Source organism: Eurosta solidaginis, chromosome 4, assembly GCF_040869045.1.
Source record: "Eurosta solidaginis isolate ZX-2024a chromosome 4, ASM4086904v1, whole genome shotgun sequence".
NCBI classification, from domain to species: domain Eukaryota; kingdom Metazoa; phylum Arthropoda; class Insecta; order Diptera; family Tephritidae; genus Eurosta; species Eurosta solidaginis.
The window spans coordinates 251,845,795-251,870,922 of NC_090322.1; the positions used below are offsets into that span (position 1 = coordinate 251,845,795).

Here is a 25,128-nt window from a genome sequence, read left to right on the forward strand (position 1 = left end):
TTGATTTAATTTGACTGATTTTTCTAGAGGTTGAAGGACAGTGGGAGTAGGATCTTATGGGAACAGATTATTTAGTATGAAGTTAATCGACATATGTGTATTAAGAAATGTATTTTAGAAGTAGCAATGAAGGCATGATTGAACGTTGTATATCTATTTTGACCCGATATGGTGTATACTGTGAAAATCCATAGAAAATAATGGAAGTATATATAACAAGTAAAGGTGTCTAAGTTCGGGTGTAACCGAACATTATATACTCAGCGTGAGCTTCAATTGCACATTTCATTTCAGATAAATTACTTTTCTTCATAACACAAGGCACCGCCCGTTTAAAAAAAAATGTCTCCCAATTTCCTCTTACAATAAAATTTGATAAGTGAAATATCATTGATTCAAAACAATTTTTTGCTAAGTTGTAGCTTATTATTCTAGTCTATGGCCCTTTTAAACCTTTTAAAATTGTTTTATATCTAAGATGCCGTGGTCTTTAACGGATCCCGTCCATTTTTGCTAGAAATATTTTCTGCTATAAGGAAAATTTTATTACGATCCGTTAATTTTTCTTCGAGTTATGCCTCCCGCAACATTGAAAATTGCTTAGACAAAAAAATTTTTTTAAATTTGAAGTTTTTCCAATTTATTGTTATAAATCTACTTGGAAAATGAAATACCTTAACAGATTTCGTTAATTTTTCTTCAAAGCATTCCTTATAGTAAAGGCAACCTCTCTGCCGATTTTTGTTACAATAGTTTTAACGATTTTGGATTGATGATTAATAATATTTGTAAAATTGATTTTTATCACAAGTGGGCGGTGCCACGCCCATTTAAAATTTTTTTTTTCAAATTTTTATCAAGAGTCTCAATATCAGTCCACATGTCAAATGTCAGCATTCTAAGTGTATTATTTACTAAATAATCAGATTTTTTGTGTTTTCCAAAATGTTATATATATAAAAAGTGGGCGTGGTTATCATCCGATTTCGCTCATTTACCATACCAATCTATTCTGGGACCAGATAAGCTCGTGTACCAAATTTGTTGAAGATATCTCAATATTTACTCAAATTATCGTGTTAACGGACGGACGGACGGACGGACATGGCTCAATCAAATTTTTTTTCGATACTGATGATTTTGATATATGGAAGTCTATATCTATCTCGATTCATTTATACCTGTACAACCAACCGTTATCCAATCAAAGTTAATATACTCTGTGTGCAAAGCACGCTGAGTATAAAAATGCATAACTGTTTTAAAATTTGGGTTTGGCCCCCCTAAGAAAAATTTCGTTGCAACGTCCCTGTAATCAAATAACAAAAATGGTGAAAATAGCAACAATAAAAACAAACCTTTGAATTATAATTTGATTTTCCATTTGCTATGTGTTTACCACAAATATTATTATTATCTCGACTACTGTTGTTGTTGTTATTATTGCTGTTGCTTGTGCCATTAGCGCTGCTAGATTTTGAAGACTTTTCCACAGAGCTGCTTTTACCGTCTGTATTTGATTTTTGTTTACTCTAAAATAAAATGGAATAAAAAAGGGAAATTTTTAACTTTTGTAAGATGAGTATTTAAACTAAACTAAGCCGTAATATTTCTACATAAATTTGATAATAATATTAATATAGTGCATATTTAATTTTAAACAGATTTTGACCGAGCTTCCCTTTTAATATGTAATCCCAGAAACCTCTGCATATGAGCCTGACCCGTTACGGACAATTTTAACGCGAACCACCTGCACTGACCAATTGAGCTTCTCAAGCTTTGTAAACAAAAAGTAAAAGTGAATGTATTAATTAAAGTTATTTAATTGTTAGGTGCCAAGATAACAAAATAATTAATCGTTGCACAAATTATGCCATACAAATGCGTTGCAGGAATTGAAATAAAGAAAAACGGTTACACCGAACTAAACAAAAAGCAAAAGCAATTAACACTAAAACTATCCATATTAACAATATTTGACTCAAATGCTGATGATTGAAGTGGCCACGCATGCGCCTTCGCAACATACTTAAAGAAGACTCGTAAACGAGCTAAAAATGCGGCTCCAGCTAAGCTTTAGTCAAGTAGTAATTAAGGAAATTTTCGAAGAAAACATGTTTGCATTATAATAGCCAGCAATTTGTTGTAAGCGTATTGTGCAAAACATGGATGCAATTCGGCCCATCATCCCGAAGGTTGTAGGTTTGACTAACGTAAATGTAACTATTGCCTCAAAAGAGAAATTTTAAATTGTAAAAATGTATTAATTACTAGAATGCCCTCTTTTCTCGGAACTTAATTATTTATTAAAATCCAAAAACAAGTAAATAATACAAAAATAAAAAACCCTAAATGCTCCCGCAATAGTGTTGAAATTATCCTGACAGATCCCAAAATTGTATCGAAAATAGTTCTAAAATAAGTCCGGAATAGTCCGGAATCGATCGCCTAATCGCTCAAAATAATCCCGCAGTTATTCCGTCATGACGAGATTGTAGGGCCGAATCGATCCTCAGAGAGTGTTGACACTATCCCAATATGATGCCGTAACAATTCGGGAAACTATACCGAAATAGTACTGAATTGCTTGAAATTATCTCGAAAATCGCCCCGAAATAAAAAAAAAATATTTGACGCGATTTACCTCCGAGAAGATTTGAGCCGTACCTGTACTAACCCCTCAACAAAAACTTTGATTGGCTTAAGCACGGTGTATTGCTCCAGCATTTTTCTACTTTCTTATTATCTTTCCACATTATAAACTCCATAAGGGTTTGCGAACCAAAAGACAAAAACGACTCAGGTTCTACGGGTCTTGCAGCTGCTGCATTCCTTACTAAGTTATCTGTTTGCTCAATGCTTTTTACCCCTCTATGAATAGGAATCCTGGCAAACAGCAGATTACATTGCGAGCTTCTATGCGGCTTACCGTTTTTACGCACTCCTATGGTTGCTCTGGTTGTATTTAGTAAGAAAAAGTTGTCTTAAATGCCGCTTAACTGTCGCCAAGTTGTGCTTAGCGCACTGTATGCACCCAGGAAGAGCGATATTTTGCTTCGTGGTCAAAAAACACCGACTTCGATTAGTACTCGTGTCATATGGTGTTTTCTTTTCTGGAAAAAATGCTGCACTCTTAAATTCTAGCTTTTGAACTAGGTCAGCTTCTTTTGCAAGTAATGAGATCCCGTTTCTTATTCAGAGGAAAATATTTTGTGAAATAACCCTGCAAACTCACAATAGAGCTGAGCAAAACCAACAGATATACACTATTTTCAGAAAAGAAAACGTCATTGGAGTAGTCCGCAGGCCAAACCATAAAATGGGTATCGCCCCTGTTATGCTGTCCCACGCCAATCGTTGGAGGTTTGTGAGTTACTGTCTAACTGTTGTCAGAGTTTTGTATGCGGATCACATGCCACAAAGCCATAAATTATAGTAGACTTTACTCCCATGGTGTACACTCAACTCAGAAAGTGTGTTTTATTTGCTAGACACTTGTGCACCACTATGGACTTAGCGACCCTAGATGAAATGTTGTCTAAATGCTATTTCTATGTGAGCTTATAAAAGGCTAAAAGTTTGAGCCTTAATCTGAAACTTTTTTGTTACACGTACTTATATAACCAAATTAAATTTGGTTTCAGGCTAAGACTGTGCAGGTCTTTGAAAAAACTGTGTGTACAGATCCAGGTTTCAATTTTAAACCAGAGTAGTCTATATTGGTTTAAAAACAGAAATCTAGTGGACAGTGGCAAGGTCTTGAACCGACCTGCGCCGGATAACATTAGTTTGCTCTACCAACTGAGCTATCACATCTATACAACAAAACACATCATATTGTAACGAATTTTGGGAAATTCCGCTTAGTCCAAATCTTCTGCTAACGTTCGAATCGCTAAACTGTTGAATAAATCACTCCAATATTCAGTATTGCAATATGGTCTTTATTTAGTCTACTTGGGAGTAGTACAATTATACTTCAATATCACGTACTTCACAACAGCGTGTTTAAATCAAACTGATTACTGATTACTCAGCTTGGGTTGCTTTTATACTCTCCGTTGCTTCATTCGCATATTTCTACTAAAGTCTAGACGTTTCGCGTTCTAAAACTGATATACATATCTCCTGCTTGGTAATTGAGCTACATATATGCGTGTGAATGTGTGAGTATCTCTTCGTTGCCTTGTACGTAAGAGTGGTTGCTTCATGTTTCTGTTGTTGCGTGATTATTAACTAGCCTAGTGATGTCAACATTCGCCACAATATGAACAGCAAAATGTTGTGAAAAACTATCTATGACTTGAAACGAAATTTTGTATTTTTAAATTTCCAACAAGAAATTTAGGGCCTCATTCTCTATTACGAAACGAACGTTCGCTTCGCCTAAGAGATGATTCGTTAGTGTATTTGCACTATGTAGACAATGGCAACATATCATTTGACAGTTGCTTTCGCCTTCCTGTTAGATAATACCATCGCTAGACAAAATCGTTTGGAGGCGAACCCCTTAAACTTTTGGGGTTTGTTTCTAACCGAGAAGTGATACAAGCTTCTATTTTTAGATTTTTTCTGTTTTTAGGGTTTTGCTTTAAACCCATAAAGGTCTAAAAGTTTCTATTTTTAGAATTGTAAAACTTTTTTGGTTTTATTTTAAAACAATTTTGACATTTTAGACTTATTGCTCAAATAAATTTTAACTTTATAAAAATAAAAGTAAATGTAAGGCGCATTAACATCCGAAGAGATTTTAGGCCAAGCTTCTCTTCCAATTTGCGTCGTGCTCCTTTTAATTTTTCCTACATTTTGACGGAACGGGACCAACATGTTTTATGCCGACACCGAACGGCATCTGTAATGCAGATGTATTTTTCACTCAGAAGCTTTTCATGTAAGAAATACACTCGGAGTGCTTGCCAAATCCTTTCCTAGGGCGACCCCGCTTAGAAAAAATTTCTTCTAATCGCAAAAACCTGTTTCTAAAATTTTAATGTTGGTGTGCCCGTGGCGTAAACGCAGGATCTTCGGTGTGGTAGTCGGAGCTCGCTTTCACCACACCAAGGTGACCGCCAAAGTATAACGGAAGTTTAAAATTTAAACCGAATAGAACTAAGACACATAGTAGTAAATTGAATGTTTCCCAATTAAGTTAAAGAAAGTGTATGTGCTTGAACCGATAAATAGCTTAAAATTTGGGCTAAAATTTATAGCCAACAGTAATCCACAAGAACTTTACCTCCATCACAGACTTCAATGCCTCACCAAATAGGATTATTTTTCTTAGTCCCAATTAAGCCCGTCTTAAACAGTTTTCTCTGAGATTCTCTGATATAGTGTTTTTTTATGACAACGTCATCCACATAACCTTGGTTTCAGATGCCATTTATTTGAAAAAATTTCCAGGAGGTGATACAAAGAGGTGACTGAGAGAAGATGGATTTTATGTCGCGAAATGAAAATGAACTTTTAAATTGCATACAAATTATTGACGTTAACTACAGATTCAAGTGAATTTTTTCTACATAGTTCTTGAAAAGAGCTGTTAACGCTAAGAAACCTTTATATGCGTACGAACTTTTCATCTATTTGAACAAAACTTAAGCCAAATTCTGAAAGTCGTCATAATTTTCTTATTAATAGTGTTAAAAGCTAGTTCAAACAAAATAATAATACAATAAGCACACTTTAACTTCCATATGAATATACACATATCTATTTATATTAACAATTAACACAATTAGAATTCACTGCGTCTGTGCAATATTTGGCAAAGAAATCGTGTCAACGTAACAAAATGTTAAAAACAGAAAGCTACAAGTGGAGTGTGTCAACATTTTTTTTTCTTATTTGAGCAAGTGGCCAAATGAATTTTGAAGAACCATAAACAGAAAGATAATTCCAGTAAGTGAAACTAAAAAGTAAAGTAAATATATTTGAGTAATTCATGCAAACTCTCAACTACCCCAAAAACCACGCAGACTTCATACAACTTTATGAAGCTTAAACGATTTTGAAGGTAAACGTTATATTTACGAGCCAAGGTGAATCGCCCTAAATGTAAAAACTAGCCTGTGGAAATTAAAGCTGACTACAGAAAATATCGCGCCTCCCTCAAAAGCGCGTATTACGTTCTTTGTCTTCTTTCACTCGTCTTCAGTGTCGTTTGAGGTGCTCATTTGAAATGAGCTCACTTTGTATGCAATCCCTTTTTAATACGCTTATATAAGCTTGACTTGTATGTATGCTTGTTTGTAACTCTCTAGGCTAGGCGCGCCAGGAGAGCTAGACCCATCTAGCGGCAATTATTGAATACTCGCGGCAGTGGTTAAATAACTCGCTACAAAACGAGCTGTGCTTAATAGCGGAGACACGAACCTCTGTGCTACGGCGTGTTTTTTAGTTTTTTATACTCAGCTGAGCAGAGCTCACAGAGTATATTAACTTTGTTCGCATAACGGTAATCCGTAACGGCATAAACTAATCGAAATAGATATAGGCTTCTATATATCAAAATGATCTGGGCGAAAAAAAAAAATATTTAGCCATGTCCGTCCGTCCGTCCGTAAACACGATAACTTGAGTAAATTTTGAGGTATATTGATGAAATTTGGTACGTAGGTTTCTGGGCACTCATCTCAAATCGCTATTTAAAATGGACGAAATCGGACTATAACCACGCCCACTTTTTCGATATCGAAAATTTAGAAAAACCGAAAAAGTGCGATAATTCATTACCAAAGTTGGGTAAAGCGATGAAACTTGGTAGGTGGGTTGACCTTATGCCGCAGAATAGTAAATTAGTAAAATTTTGGACAATGGGCGTGGCACCGCCCACTTTTAAAAGAAGATAATTTAAAAGTTTTGCAAGCTGTAATTTGGCAGTCGTTGAAGATATCATGATGAAATTTGGCAGGAACGTTACACCTATTCCTATATGTGTGCTAAATAAAAATTAGCAAAATGGGATGACGAACACGCCCACTTTTTAAAAAAAATATTTATGAGTAAATTATGTCAACATTTAACTCTAGTAATGATATGGTGCAACAAAACACAAAAATAAAAGAAATTTTCAAAATGGGCGTGGCTGCGCCCTTTTTCATTTAATTTGTCTAGATTACTTTTAATGCCATAAGTCGAATAAAAATTTACCAATCCTTGTGAAATTTGGTAGGGGCATAGATTCTATGACGATAGCTGTTTTCTGTGAAAATGGGCGAAATCGGTTGAAGCCACGCCCAGTTCGGCCGTTAATACGATAACTTCAGCAAAAATCGATATATCTTTACTAAACTAAGTTCACGTACTTATCTGAACTCACTTTATCTTGGTATAAAAAATGGCTGAAATCTGACTATGACCACGCCCACTTTTTCGGTATCGAAAATTACGAAAAATTAAAAAAAACGGCATAATTCTATACCAAATATGAAAAAAGTAATGAAACATGGTAATTGTATTGGTTTATTGACGCAAAATATAACTTTAGAAAAACCTTTGTAAAATAGGTCTGACACCTACCATATTAAGTAGAAGAAAATGAAAAAGTTCAGCAGGGCGAAATCAAATATTCTGGGTCACCCTGGTCCACCTTTTAGTCGATATCTGGAAAACGCCTTCACATATACAACTACCACCACTCCCTTTTAAAACCCTCAATAATACCTTTAATTTGATACCCATATCGTACAAACACATTCTAGAGTCAGCCCTGGTCCACCTTTATGGCGATATCTCGAAAAGGCGTCCACCTATAGAACTAAGGCCCACTCCCTTTCAAAATACTCATTAACCCCTTTCATTTGATACCCATATCGTACAAACAAATTCTAGGGTCACCCCTGGTCCACCTTTATGGCGATATCCCTAACTGGCGTCCAGCTATAGAACTATGGCCCACTCCCTCATAAAATATTCTTTAATACCTTTCATACAAACCCATTCCAGGGTTACCCTCGGTTCATTTTCCTACATGGTGATTTTCCCTTATGTTGTCACCGTAGCTCTCAACTGAGTATGTAATGTTCGGTTACACCCGAACTTTACTTGTTTTAAACTATATTTATATTATTTATTTATCGTTTAACTTCAGATTGAAGTGTTAAGTGAGTATATGTGGCAAGCTTCGTCATTTTGAGTTGTCGCATGCAAATGCCATATTTTATATTCTAATCCAAGGCAATTCGCCGTGCAGCAGAATTTCAGGTCAAAAGAAAATTTTCATTGATTCCGATTAACTGACATGTTGTTGTACGGCAATCAGCTGTTGGGATAACAACCTCTCGTACTGAATTCGCCTTGATTCTAATCTGAAGGTACGTTTTATTATTAGTGTCGAAAAAAGTTTTTATTGAGCCATATTCATCCGTCCGTCTGTCAGGGAACAGGATAACTTTGGCAAAAATTCAGGTAAGTTTTACCAAGTTAATAATTCACTAAAAATGCTAGTAAAATTTGGAAACTTGACCGGTATTTTATGACTTAAAGTATAATTTTAGTTAAATTTTTAGAAATGAGCGTGGCCCCGCCCACATATGAAAACAGAAAACTTCATATGGCAATTGATATATTGGTATGTATATGGAAATCTTTATTTTTATCGAGTCCCTTATGCGGTTGCAACTAACCGTTCTGTGATTCAACTAACCGTTATGATGATACCCTAAGTACAAGTTCTGCTAGGTATACATTTTTGTTTAAACCAGTTACATATTTAGGGCGGCCGCCGTGGTGTGTTGGTAGCGAGTTCCGCTTGCCACATCAAACATCCCGGGTTCAAGTCCCGGGCAAAGCAACATCAAACATTTTGAAACAAGTTTTTTTAAGCAGGGTCACCCCTCGATAGTGATTTCTCAAACATTATGAGGCCAATTCTGCCATGAAAAGCTTCTCAATGAAAACCCCCAGAAGCCGTTCGCAGTCGGCGTAAAACATATAGGTCCCGTCCCGCTTTTTTGTGAGAAAAATTAAAGGAGCACGACGCAAGTTTGAAAAGAAGCTCCGCTCAAAATCTCTTCGGAGGTGATCGCGCCTTGTATTTATTTATTTTTATTTACTTGTATACCTAAATAAAAATACTTTATATTAATTACTATTATTTGTGTAATTACATATTTCAAACAAAAGGTATTTAAATGCAAAGATCTTCAACAATTACTTAATCACCTAAAAACATTTGAAAAAAAATTTAATTCATTGTTTTTGTAAGGTTGCAACTTAATGGAAGAGTAACTAAAGCACGTTTAGTGGTTTTGAGAAATTTTGATATTTTAAACGCCATTCATTAATATGTAAAAGGTCAAATGGCATATAAGTGGTAAATATGTTTGTGTGCGTGTAATGTTTAAAAAACAATTAAAAATATTTTAATATTTACTTAATAAAAATAAAGCAAGAAAATTTCGTGGTGCAGCTAAAATGGTTAAACCGATACAGATCATGACATTGAAAATGCTCACCAAATAACACCTGTTAACTTAAATAGTTACCTGCACAAACAACAACAAAAATAATAATTGTATAGGGTGACTAGTGGAGGATAGTAGTAGAGAATCTAAATATTTATTAACTTGTAAATTTATAAAATTCGTGCTTCAGAAGTAAGGCAAGTCTAAGTTCGGGCAAAGCTGATCCCAGCTGTGTGCTAACGCCTACATATTCAAAAGAAATTTAAAGACAAATGTTGGGAACATTAATAATGAACCGACCTTTTATATGCTTGCCAATGTCGCCTTTTGCAAGAGGCTTTAAAATTGATAAAATCGATAGAACTAAAGGCACTTATGGCATTTAAAGATTTGTGGAGAATTGAGTTAAAAATGGGCCGGTACCCGGAAACCATAAGTAACTGGGAAATAACACAATTTAAACTTCACTGGATTGACTGCCCAAAGCAAAAACAGGTCAAACTGTTTATACTTCCGGCAACGAAAGTACCAGCCAAACTCATTTATCTAAGCAGGGAGCACCTACGAACTCTCACTGGATACTATACGGGACACTGTGGTCTACGATATCACCTAAAATAAAAATAAAAAAATAAATGTATGGCGCGATAACCTCCGAAGGGATCTAAGGCCGAGCTTCTCTTCCAATTTTCGTCGTGCTCCTCTTGATTTCCCTACAAATTGGCCGGACGGGACCTACATGTTTTATGCCCACTCCGAACTCCATCTGCAAGGCAGATGAGGTTTCACTGAGAGCTTTTCATGGCAGAAATACACCCGGAGCGCTTGGCAAACACTGCCGAGGGGCGACCCCGCTTATAAAAAATTTCTTCTAAAAAAAACCTTATTTCTAAAATTTTGATGTTGCTTTGTCCGGGGTGTGAACCCAGGGCATACGGTGTGGTAGGCGGAGCACGCTACCATCACACCACGGCGGCCGCCACATATCACCTAAGTAAGTTAAATCTATCCGATACTCAAATTTGTCGTTTCTGTGAGCTGAAGGATAAAACGCCGGTTCACATTCTCGGCGAATGCGTCGCTCTGGCTAGTCAGAGACTCTCCCATCTAGGTGGTGTGACTCTTGATCCGCATGTGATATGGAGTAAAAAGCCTTCAGAGGTACTTAGGTACATTAAAAGCCTCCACATACAAAATTACGCTGAAAGGTCATGCACAATAGATCCACACAAAGGTCGGAGTTCTCCTAGGCCTAATAATACTCATAATGCATATATAACATACAATTTTTGGAAAGGCCTACTCTCATTTGGATATCTGGAAAAAGCGGTAAGTAAATAAAATGTAATGAAAGTGAAGTGAATGTTTATTTTCATTCAAAATCGTGACGTTGCTCTATTTCACGTGAATTACGAGTTTGCTACTATTTTTACAAGTAGGGAACAATGTGGCGGAATACGCAAATCAACCAAAATGAGACACATTTTTATCCACATAAAAGTAAATAATCGAGTAATATGCAGTACACAGTCGTAAATAAGTAAGTTATAATTGAAAGTTGAAGGTTTACCGGCACGCGAAAATCTGTTTTTTTTTTTTTTATTCTTTATTTTCTGTTAAACTAGGTTAGGTTTGTATTTATTCTTGTGGTTTGTTGGTGTCATTTCAACCTTCGAATTTTACGCACTCCTATAAAGATTTAACTTATTGTATTTCAATTGGTTACAAAGTGGGGACACCTCACATGCAGGACATACATTACGTATGTCGGGGTTGATTCTGGACAAGTAAGAGTTTAACCTTTACGGTATCCAGAACGAAGTTGGGCCAGGGTGAAACGTGTTTCGCTTGCTAGTGTGCTTTCTTCTTCTGCAAGGTTGGGATATTGCATATTAATAACGGGGTTCACCGGGTGCGTCCTGACAAAGAGTTTACCGCTTCTGTGTGGATTTGGCTAAGGGCCTGCTTATGTTTGCCTGGATCAAACGGCAGTGTTGGCAGCTGCCGGATCTCGTCATAGTAATTTAGATATTCCTTTAATCCCCGTGGAGGCGGTGCTAAATCAAGCAGTTGTTTGCTAGGATGTCCTGGTTTGTGACAATTAAGCAAGAACTGTTTGTTCAGCATTTCATTGTGCTCTTTAATATTGAGCTCTATGTAGATGGTGTTCGGGAGTCATAAGGAGACATTTGAGAAGTCATAAGCTTAAGTCATAGCCTTTTCCAGCGCGTATTTTTAATACCAGGTGACCAGACTGGTGACGCGTAGCTCATGAGTGGCCAGCCAATTGCTTTGTACGTGGTTATAAACCTTTCTTTATCTGTTTCCCTTTTGCTGCCGGCAAGCGACTTAAGGACTTTGTACTTTAGAAACAATATCGGTGGCATGAGCCTTGAAGGTTAGAGTATTATCGAACGTCACCCCTAAGATCTTTGGGTGACTGACAGTCGGTAGTGTAACACCATCGACGTACGTCCAATATTTGCGAGATCTGTTCCTTCCACGTCGTAAATAGGGTAGCCGTGGATTTTGTCGCTGATAATGCCAAGTTGCGCGAGGTGGAGAAACCGGAAGGATCGGGGAGGTAGCTGTTTATTTTGGAAACTAATCCATCAACTGAAGGCCCAGGTCATGTAACCATAATCGTGCAGTCGTCAGCATAGGAAATGATTGTGACTCATTCTGGTGGGTAAGGGAGTTTAGATATGTAACCCCCATTAAATGCCATAACTCTAATAAAATTTCGCATACAAACTAAAAGAGGGCAGAACCCCAGCTTCTCCGGCTGCTTTTTTGGCCAGTAGTAGACTTTATCTACACAAAATTTCTACGAATACAACTCAATCTCGAAGCTGAGAGCCAACGAGGAATATTTTTATAGCACCCATAACAGTATGTTACCTATTAGCCCCATGCTTGGCATGTGGGAATGTAGTTGCTAGGAAATATGTTGCTTAACATGCAATACACGGAAATATTTTTGACATCGAAAACGAAGACAAGAACACCGTTTAGGCAGAGATTTTTTGCGCTTGTTTGAGACACGTAGATTTTGTGAGTGCAAGCTATCAGACCAGAATACCCCAGAGTAGAATCTAAGAAACAATGATTGCATGGATCCAGGAAAAAAGGTTCCAAACTAAGCCTTAAAACGTCATTAGTACTCCCGAAGTTATAACTCTTACGAATCAATATCTAAATTATTACATAGCAATCCTGAAAAAACCCGAATCAATACGAATACAGTATCGAAATATTCCTAAAAAAAATGCTTAAGTAGTCTAGATAGAGTGCCAAACTAATCCCTCAGAGGTCCTATAAGAAGTCTAGAAATTATCAGGGCATGGGCCCAAAGTAATCTGTGAATATATTCAAAACAGTTCCAGGACGCTTCCTCAGTAACACCGCATAATCTTCAAGTTATGCCGAAATAGTTCTGGAAGAGGTCTTAAAATATTGAAGGAAGCTGAACACAATTCCAACATATTTCCTAAATATTCCTGAATTTATACCGAAACAGTCCCAAAATATTCAAAGCATGAACCCGAAAATTCTTCCAAAAAATTCTATGTGGGATCCTTCGAGGATTCCTCCTACCTACTCCTACCGCTTAAAACTTATTCCGCTTCCTACGTTAAAGAGTTGTAGTAGGTGTGTTATTTTTGGTAAAACTCAGTAGAGTTATTTTTTTTTTTATTTAAACAGACCGTTCCTTCTTGATGAAATTGTATTTAATGCTCCCTTTGAACCACCTAGACATTTCCAGCCGCTTCATATAAGCACATGCAGATGTTGTTGTTGTGTAAACGATAAAGATACTCCCCGAAGATTTTGGGGAGTATTTTCGATGTTGATGGTCCTTTGCTGGATATAGATCCAGTACGTTTCGGTAACAAGCACCATTAAGGTACTAGCTCGACCATCGCTGGGACGATAAATAAGACCACATTAAACCTTCAATGCCGTCCCGCCACCCACCCCTTGTTCCGTGAGGAACTTGGAGTCGCCAGAGCCTCGCCTGCTAAATATGTGTATGATACCTTCATATTTGTAACAGGATTCCCCTCGCGTAGGTGAGGTTATTATAAACCTTTCTATTGCGCTTATTAACCTCTTGAACGAATGCAGATCGAATTTCGAAATGCACAAACCTCTTCGTTTTATGTGTACTGATTGCAAAATGCACTGCAAAAATATTGGCTGGTGCGACTTAGTCCTCGCAATAAAAATATCAACTGACTACCATACATACGCAATGATTTCGGTGGGTGGCGTCTTTTCCAACCTCCCGAACAACGCACAATGCAGCCCTAATTATTGTGCTCGAAATCGCTTCCATTCCGACAGCACTAATAATCAATTACCGTTGCTAGGCAACACAGTCCATTCCGACAACAGATTTAATAATATTCATGCATATATATTCTATAGTATTGTAGCAAATATTAGCATCACTATGAAGTTAGTAAATAATCACAACAACAAAAAACGCAACGAAAAATATTCCACACACATAACCAACAGTTCGAAGCGAAAAGATTATTTCACATACGCATATGCAGTCAGCAGATAAGAGCCAAGAAGAAGGAGAAACAATCACACATGACGTTATCATCAGCTAAGAGCAGAAGTTGTTACTCACACATACAAACGCATATAGCTAAAGAACTATGTATGAGATACAACTGTTCCAGAAGGCATGTTAAGTTTGTAGACTAATAAATAAAAGATGGTAGGTTTCAAACCAGGGCAGATTGATAAAGCAATGAAAATGGCGACCTGGCAACTGACGTACAGAGTGTGCTTAAGCTTTGGAAGAAGCACTTCTCCTCATTTCTAGCTAGCGAGGGAAAATAGCACATTACCAAAATCGCCCATGACAGAATACCATCCGATTATGACGAAGTAAAACTAGTAATATCCCAGCCCAAAGTCAACGAACTGATTGGAGCGTACCAGTGTGGCATAACACCTGGTAAATCCATAGGTCTTCAGCATGCCTGCAATAGTCAAAGCCACCTAAGCAATCAATCGGCAAAAAAAATTGATGATGATGGCGACAAATAATAGACTGCAGTGAATTACAAGCCGTAAACTCTTATTTGAGACCACGTAGCGGAGGACGCCGTAGTATGTAGGGCACAATATTTGCTAACATAATATACCGTTGATCCAGGTTTAAGTTAGGTGCAGGCATTATCAAAATAAGTTTTTCGAATTGGGTTCCTCAAGTGCAACAAAAATATATCTGCCTAGAAGATGCCGGTCGCATTCGCCATTAAAATTGTAGGTTTTTACGATTTGAAGTAAAAATTAAAGGAATACACCTCAAATCGTCGGATAAGCTCGCCCAAAAAGGTATAGGATCTTAAGTTATTGTCACTTTGCAGTGGCTCAGTCGATAGACGTTAGCTTGAACTTACATAGACTCAATGTATCCAAGGCGGCAGACGTTGCCCTGCCCGAAAAATTGCCTTTATCCATTCAACAAATAGCCCTTGCTCTCCTCCTTGTTACTTCTTTCCTCGTCCCTCAATTTCTCCTGTTCTTTTCGCATGACCTCTATCAACATATAACTCTTTCTGGGCCCCGCACTCCCACTCACACTCCCACTCTCACTCCAACTTCATATCTCATTTCCAATTCTGAACGCAATTCATAACAGATCAAATAGTTTTGGACCAGCGCTTGAGCTGATGTGGTTTCCTGACCAAGGAAATGGGATTGGAAGTCAACTTTTCCCATTTTCTCAAATATATTTTTTTGTTAGTTGATCACTGTTCAGATCTAGGTGCGCCATATATTTCTAGTCTCGAAGTGACAGCATTAGTCTACCAAAAAGTTAGCATAAACTGACTCAAGCTAAACAGTGACCAATCGGTGGTTTAATCACACACGCAAACACCAAATGTCAACAAACGCAAAAACAATTATTTGCCAAAAAACCTCAAATAAGTAATTTAAGGAAAAAAGTTGCTTTAAAGATTCAAATAAATGCACATAAATAAACGTGTTGATGACATCAAACATGCAAAAACAACACAGTAGCAACTACAGGCACATAACAACAGCAAGCACAACAGCAAACATTTCGCAGCAATTCAATACAACAACAAATTCGCAAGCAAAAACTAAAAATAATCAAAAATAATGACAGCGCATAGCAAATTGTGTGAAAGAAAACGCGTATGCAATAATAACAGACAACAAAAATAACAGAAAAAATATGATATCAGCAATTCACAGCAGCCATGGCGTTGACTGAACTTGCTGCACAACCGGCAATTACATACCAACAACAACGAAACTCCTGCACCGTGCTGGCGCCCACCTTCACTTCTGGCTTGGTTAACAAATGAGCAAATGAGCAGTGATGTTTAACCTCTTTTCCCCACCTACTTTAATAGCGGTGTGTTTACAAATCTTAGTACCAGCAGCTGGAGGCGTTCAAACGAGTTTGCAATAAGAGGCCAGCCGCTTTGCTACAAAGCGTACAATGTCAGCCACCAACAAAAGCAAAACTGCTGCCTGGTGCCTGCTGCCTGCCACCACTCCAGGGAGACCAGATTCCCGACAGTCAACTCTCTGCCAAAATCACTTTCCTTTTTGGTAGCGCATAATAATTTTGTTGGTTTGTACGTTTTTATTGCAACATCTTCTCAAGTTTTCAATTTTCACGTTGATTTCACATTCTTCTTGTCGTGGTACAACTTTTGGATGTGCGACTATTTTTATTTTCGTTGGCGCTTTTTCTTTTTCAATTAAAATAAAATCGCAGAAAAAGATATTTTAAAATGGCAACAAGAAGACCTTGACATTTTACATTGAAAATTTTGGTGAAAAGCGCGCGTGTTTTCGGTTGGGGAAGCTCGCTGATTGTTCGCCTGATGTTAGATTTCCATATACTTCCAGCATCAGAAGGAACCCAAATTAGCCCTATCAGTTCGATTGTCAGTGGTCGCTGGTACGTGGCGCTCTCTCCTCTTTGCCAAATTTCTTATACCACAATTTATATGACCCACAGATTAGCAACGAAGGCGTGGAACCGAACGGAATGTTGTTTTAGCAGATGAAGGAAGTGCGGTTTGTAGGGGAAACGGTCGAGCACGTTCTATATGCATTAGGAGTAACACAACTCTCAGATGTAGAAGCAGCAACTGGCATAAGTCATAGAAACATTATAGTGTTTGCCAAAAGGATGGGTTTCTTACAAAACATGGGACAAAACAGTAAGGACACATTCAGTCCATGTCCTCACGACTTAATGGACCGACCAGTTCAACTTAAGCTAACATGTCAGATAATTGTAGAATTACAATTAATTAATTAATGTTTTCTACAAATTGAAAGGAAGGGGCCTACGTGTTTTATATCAACTTCCAACGGCAGCTGAAAGGCAGATGAATTTTCGCTAATAAGCTTTTAATGGCATCAATACACTCTGAATGTTCGCCAAACCTCTTCCGAAAAGCAACCCACCTCAGAATAACTTTCGTCTAAATGTTTGATGTTGCTTTGCCCGGGACTTGAACCCAGGACCGACGGTATGGCAGGCGGAACAAGGTACAACTGCACCACGGCGGCGGCCAATAATAATAATTTAGTGACTATTTCGGCGTAATTACGGAATTGTTCCAGGATAATTTCATATCGGAACTAACTTCCTTTTATTTTGAATAGTTTTCATAGTCTTTTGGAGCTATTTGAGGATTGTTTTCGGGATCATTTTGATACTTTTTTCCGGATTATTTTAGGACTGTTTCAGGATCATTTTAGGATAGTGTTCGTGATTTTTTCGGGACTACCTAAGAATCATTTCAGTGTTTTTGGGACTATTTCGGAAAAGTTTCAGGTATGTTTTCGGGACAGTTTTAGAAGCACTTCACGAGATATCACCGCCCTTGCTAAATAAATTCGAGATTAACTCGGATCGTATCTGGATATTTTCGAGACTATTTCGGAATCACTTCGGAACCTTTTTGGGCTCATGTCGCGCTATCTTTGGCTGCTTTCGACATCATTTCTGGTTGTTTCGGGAATCATTTCGGAACTTTTTTCAAATATTCTTTCGGAATCATTTCATACTATTTCACGACAATTTCGAGTCTTGCTTTAAATCATTTCAGTGCTTGTTTTGGGCTATTTCGGAATCATTTCAAACTATATTCGGATCATGTTGGAATTGTTTGGTGACTAATTCGCATTTTGTTTTGAGAATCATTTTCGAAATTGTTTTAAGATTGATCTTAGAATACTTCGTTATCGTTGCAGAATTATTTGTTTTCGGATTATTTCACTTTTATTTCAATATCATTTCGAGACTGTCTTTGAATCATTTGAGTACCTTTTCGGAGTTATTTCGGAATCATTTCAATCTACATTCGGATCGTTTTGGAACTAATTGTTAACTGTTTCGGGATAATGTCTGGGTTGTTTTGGGAATTATTTCGGGACATTTTCGGGATATTTTCGGGACATTTTCGGGACTGTTTCTGGTATTATTTTGGAACTATTTCGACATCGTTTAGTACTGTTTCGGAACTATTTCACAAACCGTTTCGGAATTATTTCGGAGCTTTTCCGAGTGTAATTTTGAACTATTTCTGTATCATTTCGGAGCTGCTTTTGGAATTATATTGGGATTATTTCGCGATTGTGTTGTTTTAAATAGCATTTCATGACTAACTTAGGATAACTCCAGGTTGGCCTTCGGGATAATTTAAGAATCATTTCTTTCTTATTTACGGAAACATTTCTGGAATCATTAAGTGATTTCGGGTTGTATGTGAATCATGTTTTTATTATCACTGAAGCATTGCGGGATTATTTCTGTTATCAGTTTGCGACTGTTTGAGATTTATTTCGATATTATTTGGAATGGATTTCGTTCTTATTCGAGGAATCATTTCGGGACTCGTTAAGGGATTTGTGGTTATCTCAAATTTTTTAATTAGCATTGCGTGCTTAATGTTATGATTTTACGACTGTTTGGTAACTAATTAGGAACTGTTTCGGAATCGATTTTGGGACTATTTTGGAATGGATTTCGGGACCACTTCAAGTTTTTTTCAAGGTTATTTCTAAATTGTTATAGCAAAGTGCTGCCATACACCACCGACACCATCTTTTCTAGGCCTCAGAGCTTTGCTGATTAGATTTGCTGTATAATTCTCAGCTATCAACTTCTACCTCTATCGTACGTATCACTTATCTCGCATAAATAATTTTATTGTCAACATAAAAATTTGTCTTAGGTAAATATATAGAAAAGTTTTTTGAAATATTAATTTTTCGATAAGTTCACCTTACACACAATAACTAAGAATCATGGTATAGTGGAACTGTCCAAAATGGGTAACTTGAGGTACATACTTGAGGAACTTAACGCTTGCAATATTCTATTAAGATACCATTCGAGTGATACACTATGTGCTATACCATCCGCAGCTGCAATTGTAGTAATTCTTGTGGTGTTGAAGCATTTTATACATCTGCGAATAAGCCTCCGTCTAAGCTGGTGCACTCTCTAATGCCCAACATAGATCTCCAACACGTCGGTCCTTCAAACTGTCAATGACGACCTTAGCCTATTAGCCTATTAATAAAATATATTTAGTTCCTATTATTTAGTTATTTGATTACTGGTATTTTGCATGATTACTTTTTCACAAATTTTCACGAAATAAAAGTGTTTATGATAATGCTGAACCAAATTTCAAAATTAAAACATTTCACCTCTTCTAGGTGTTTCTATGTCCGTAATTCATAAATATTAACCAAACAAAATTTGCCTTTTAACCAATTTTCGTGCTCTTTTTTGTCATATTTACCATCATGCTTTTAAATGTATATTTAAATTTTATATTTATATTTTATAATTTTTCTTTCGGCTTAACTTTCTTTTCCCTAAAAAAGTTTTTAAACTTTTGCTATGCATGAATTTTAAACAGAAAACATCGAATTAGCAAATACATAAATGGCATATTGAAAAAGGAAATTAAATTGAATACAAAAGGGTTTGTGCAGCATCATTGCTATAAATAATTCCCAAGCGCCACATCAAACGCCAATGGGTTAAGTTAAAAGCGTGAAACGTTGCAAAGATGCATGGCCCAGCGCCGTCCCACCTCTTGGGAGTGTTGTGAAATTTTATTGTTTTTGCTAATTTTTTTAATTTGCCAAAAATTTCTGACCAGCTGCTTGTTCATAATTGATTTACAGCTGCTGGGTGAATAGCGTAAAAAAGTGAAAATATTGCGTTATGCTTGCCAAATAACAAAAGACTTAAGCGACGAACTTGATGGCGTAAAAAGTGACTTTAATGCTTTAATGGGCATCATCAGTGCCACCTTAATGATTAGTTAGTTATTTATATAATGTGTTATTATCAAAAATTTATGTATTTATTCAAATCTTTTGTTTTTTGCAGCACTTGCTTGGCTTTTTCTATTATTCCCATTATTTTGTAAAGCAATACAATGTAGCAATAGTTATCGCCTTTTTATAGCGCCTGTTGATGATCAGTTAAATTTCTACCGGGATACTTTGTTTTTGCTAACAATATATTTTATATGCACTTTGCTTGTGTTTTACTTTTAAGCTTTTTGGTACTTTTTTGTTTTTTTGTAGTGAAAGCGAATTTTCTATTTTCCAAATATTGCATACAAATGCAACAACAAAAACATAAAATGCTTATTGAATAAAAAACACATTAGACGGCGCAAATTTCAACTTTAATGACATTAAACTTTTGGCAAAAACAACAACAACAACAAGGACAACATGAAGCATCTGCAACATAACAACAATCATTGCTTATCGTGCAGCAAAAACGTCTGCAACATTATCCACCAAATGCCATTCAACAAAATCTTCTTCAATAATTTTGTTTTATTTTTTTTCCATCTGCATCTCCTACTTTCTTTCATTGCAATGCAAGCAGTAGCTGCTAATTTTTTTTATTGTTTTTGTCGCTGCAGCTGTTGGTGTCACCAGCGCTATGAACCGCAAAAAAAAAACAAGTAAGGAATAAGTTTGAGAAAAACCGATCTTTATATGCCCAGTTGTAAGTTTTTAAGGTAACCCATAAGTTTTACAAGCGTAGCCGGCTAGGAACTTAAAACATACTTTAGCGCCCGATGGCAGTACAAAAAATAAAAATAAATTTTTTGCGCGATTTGCGTACGAGGAGATTTTGACCGAGTTTCTCTACGTCGGGCTCATTTCAATTCACCCCACAAATTAGCGGAATGGAACCTACATGTTCGCAAATAAATTTGCACTGGGAAGCTTTTCATGGCAGAAATACACTCGAAAACTTTTTTCTAAATTCATGTTGCTTTGCTCGTGACTTTAGACCAGGACCTTCGATGTGGTAGGCGGAGCACGCTACCACCACACAACAGCGGCCGCCAATGACAATGCAGCATATAGGAAAAAAAGTTCGATAGGTGGTGCATTGAATGTAATATTTCCAAAAATTCGTTCGTAAACGAAAATTTTGTGGTCAAGTTCTAAACTTCCCGCAAATTCAGACACTTGAAACTTTTAACATAACAAAGCCCCAGTGAAATGCAATATTTAGAATAAAAAATTCATTAAGTAGATGGGCCATGGATCGAAATATTATTCTTATTAGGCCTCGATGCACTTTGACCTTTATTTAGATCTTTTATACTGAACCTTTCAGCCTACTACTGTGCTTGGAGGATTTTAATGTATGACTTCAGACTTTTTACTCGTTATCACAAAGGGACTAAGAGCAACGACAGCTAGATGGGAGAGCATCTGCCTTGCCAAACCGACGTATTGGCCTGATCAAAGCGGCGCATTTCTATCCTCTAGCTTACAAAAGCGACTGGTTTGTATATCGAATATATTTAACTTACTTAGGTGATATTGTAGACTACAATGTGCCGTATAGTACCCAATGAAAGTTCGTAGATAGTCTCTGCTTTGATTAGTGAGTTTGACAGATACTGTCTGCGCATTCAATCAAGCTTAGCCGGAACTGCTTTATTTCCCAGTTACTTATGGTTTCCCTAGTGTGCGCCTTTGTGACTCCACAGATAGACTCTGGACCATATAAAATTGCTGTAGCACCCTGCATGGCTAGGTAGTCTGCCTCCTCATTACCTTCATGTCACCAATGATCGATAACTCATCCTAATAAAACCTTCTATTTGGCTCCCAAATCATTTAGGACACCAACGCATTCATACACTAGCTTAGAAGAGCGAAGTGTTTGGGAATTCGTGAGTGATCTTCAACCAACTTCTCATTGTGATCGAAACTTTAAACCATACTTTAGTTCTGGGCACCGTTGAAAATCCAAAAAAAAAGGGAAAAACTTCCGCTAGGTGGCACACATCCGAGTCTTTAGAAAATTCATCTACTATTTGGATTCGTAAGACCGGGTTTTAAGTAATTTTCTGGTTAGCTTTGAGATTTATTACATACATATAAGAATAAAAGTGCCGGTAGGTATCGCATGGATCTAGATATTTATGGAAATCCTAGCAAAGGGATGAAATCTCGCTGTCAATTTTTTACAAGCTTCCCATTGAGCTACAACCCTTATAACTTAATATAATACATACTCCTTACGGACGATTTAAGTAGTGCTCTTGGAGTACTTAAATAGTTTACGGCTACACCAAAACTGATCCTTATACGTATACAAAATATGGCCCACTTCACATTGCGAGGTCTTAGAACAGGATCACCTGCTTTGAGCTCAGAATACTCCTTCAGAGTACTCCAAGGATCACCTACGGGCGAGAACTTTCCAAAAAATCCCCAAAAAGTTACTTAACATACTAATCGCAAGCACCTCTGTAGCTGGATCATGTACTTCATACTGGAGGACTAAAATTTCAAATATGATGCACTTGATCCAACTATTTTTTCCAGGGTCGTTGAAATAATGGCACCAAACCTATTCCATAAATAACAACAACTTTTCACACCAAAATGATCAAATTCCAATAAATTCCAAACCAAAACGCGATAAATAATTTTTTTCAGACCGAAACGCAATAATTACTAGCATTTATTCGTCTTAACCTCGATTCTAGTTATCTGATAAATGTGATTTTTAGACTGATTGCGTGTTTGCTCATGATTGCAATAATGTCATAAGTACTATTTAAAAATGTGCCTCCATTTAGGACTGGGCACTTTTTCTCATTTATCTAGGAATTTTTTATAAGTCACTTGTTGCGTTTTGGTTTGGAAATCCAAAATTATCTGGCAAGTAGTTCTTGTTCTCTTGTAGGTGTAATAGTGTAGGACAAAAACTCCCTAAAATCTGGAGGTGGTCCGAAAGCTTTGTATCTTGGCTCACTAATAAGTTGTAGGTACATACATGAAAAATATCTTACCTACATACATACAAGAAAACTATTATCACTCCTAAGGCAATAGATTGGCAAACTTCTTTAAAAAAATACAACATTAACATAGCTTTTAAAACAATCTAGGGCGAAAACTAAGAACTAACACTAACTCGGAGGATTTGTTTAGCAGCCACGGCTTATACAAGCTCACCTGCGGTTGCCAACATAGTTACATAGGACAAACAGGACGGAAAATAAGAACGAGGTTCAGAGAACACATTAGATGTTACACCAAAAAATCATTATACCAGAGTCTAACTTCCCGAATCGCAAGGCCGAAAATGAATGGTCCCCAGCAAACATCAAAAAAGCAGTTAGGGTGCTTCACATACACGCAAAAGGCCGATGTCTGAACGTACTCGAAAACATGGAAATCTACAAATAGAAAACATTTGACGGTAGAATAATAAACGAATAGATAAAGACAATTTGTGACACAATATTTGAGCCTTTAAAACATGTATACAAAAAACAAAGTAATCACACAGGTACAACAGACAAAAACACACAACAACAAATAAACACAAAAAGCACCAAACCAACAAACCACAAAGAAGGTCAAACGACTAGAATTAATCAGCCACACAAATCGATCAGTAAAAACCACCCTCGGTTATGAATGAACACACAGCACATACACACAAATATGCACAAGCATCAATTTTGACAACGGCGGCCACCGTGGTGTGATGGTAGCGTGCTCCGCCTACCACACCGAATGCCCTGAGATCACACCCCGGGCAAAGGAACATCAAATTTTTAGAAATAAGGTTTTTCAATTAAATAAAAATTGTCTAAGCGGGGTCGCCCCTCGGCAGTGGTTGGCAAGCGCTCCGGGTGTATTTCTGCCATGAAAAGCTCTCTGTGAAAACTCATCTGCCTTGCAGGTGCCGTTCGGAGTCGGCATAAAACATGTAGGTCCCGTCCGGCCAATTTGTAGGGAAAATCAAGAGGAGCACGACGCAAATTGGAAGAGAAGCTCGGCCTTAGATCTCTTCGGAGGTTATCGCGCCTTACATTTATTTATTTTATCAATTTTGACAATACCTGCTCATGTATAATTTATTAATCTAACTTGCTAAACAGAACCTTACATACAGATAGCTGGTATCTTTAGGTTTTTGATTTGATCACCTGTTATAAATTGGCAGCCAATGAGTTAAGCACAAATGTATGTATGTAAGTAAAAAGGCTACAAGTTCCACACACGATTGAGTTTTAAATATGTCGCCCATTTAGCAATCAGCTTGAGCTCAGCTAATCGCTAACAACAAAACAAATAGGGTTTTTGTTTTACTTAAAACTGGCATTTAGATGTGTGTGTGTTTAAATCTTTTGTAGATGGTTAAATTTTTTTGTTCATATTTTTTATTGGTGCTTGTACAACTTCGAGATTTCCTTAATTAATTCCGTGCAATGACTCTAAAGAGACGTGGGTAAATTTTATGCATGAAAAGTTCACAGATAAGTGGGCGCATGCGAGAGCGTGTGTAGATTGTTAAATACAGGAGAATGTAAGTGCATATAAAATTTGAGTACATTTGTATGTTCAGTTGTTAAAATGTGCCACAGTTAAGGTCAAATAACTTTCTCCATTTCTGTTGATTTTTTTTTTAAACAAACAAGCCTTTCATTTCAATAGAATTCTGAGTCAGACAACCAGTCAAGCAAATGAGCTGAATAACAAAGTTAATGTTAGTTTTTTTCTTCTTTTTTTTTAATAAATATTTGCTCATAATACAAATGATTATAATATTTAAAATCCCATTTCTTTGGCCTACATTTTTCTTTATGCTGTATTGAATTTTAAATTGTGTTTTGTGTTTTGTTGTCAGCCCAAATATTTTAGGTGCTTAATTATTTTCGGGTTAAAATTGTTCTGTAAATTTGATGGCAATAATTTTAATTTTTTTATTATTAAATTTACGGTTATTGCTTTTCAGCAACAGCGCACTTTCTTAACTTAAGATTTTGATTCAAAAAAAGCTTTTGTAACTGAAACTATGCAACCCAGTCTATAAGTTTTTCGAATAAAATGGCTAATTCGAGAAAATTTTACTGAAATTTCCAAATTTGCATTAGAAGTTCTCTCAGTTTTGTAGCCCAATCCATTTTAGCTTAACAAAGTGCATGTTAAAGGTTTCTTAAAGCACTGCTTTTTGACAATTTTTTACGAAGCGTGTTCTAGATTTTCTTCCATATAAAGTGTAAACATTTTTTATGTATAGAAGAAAATGTGAAAAACTGGCAAAAATCAATGCGAAATTTGAGAAACCTAAGACATACACTTTGTTAGACTAAAATTGATTGGGTACGATACT

General features: G+C 36.7%; 1 protein-coding gene across 12 annotated transcripts in view; it reads right to left on the bottom strand.

Moving 5' to 3' along the window:
• Nucleotides 1–25,128, bottom strand: part of LOC137251305 (uncharacterized) — a 166,750-nt gene that overhangs the window by 78,746 nt on the left and 62,876 nt on the right. For all 12 annotated transcript variants that reach the window (XR_010953205.1, XM_067785653.1, XM_067785655.1 and 9 more), the window contains exon 3: nt 1,359–1,532. Coding sequence is in view for 11 of the 12 variants with exons in the window: in XM_067785653.1 (XP_067641754.1) it covers nt 1,359–1,532 (174 nt within the window). In the remaining variant the exon portion in view is untranslated. The remainder of the gene's footprint in view (nt 1–1,358; nt 1,533–25,128) is intronic.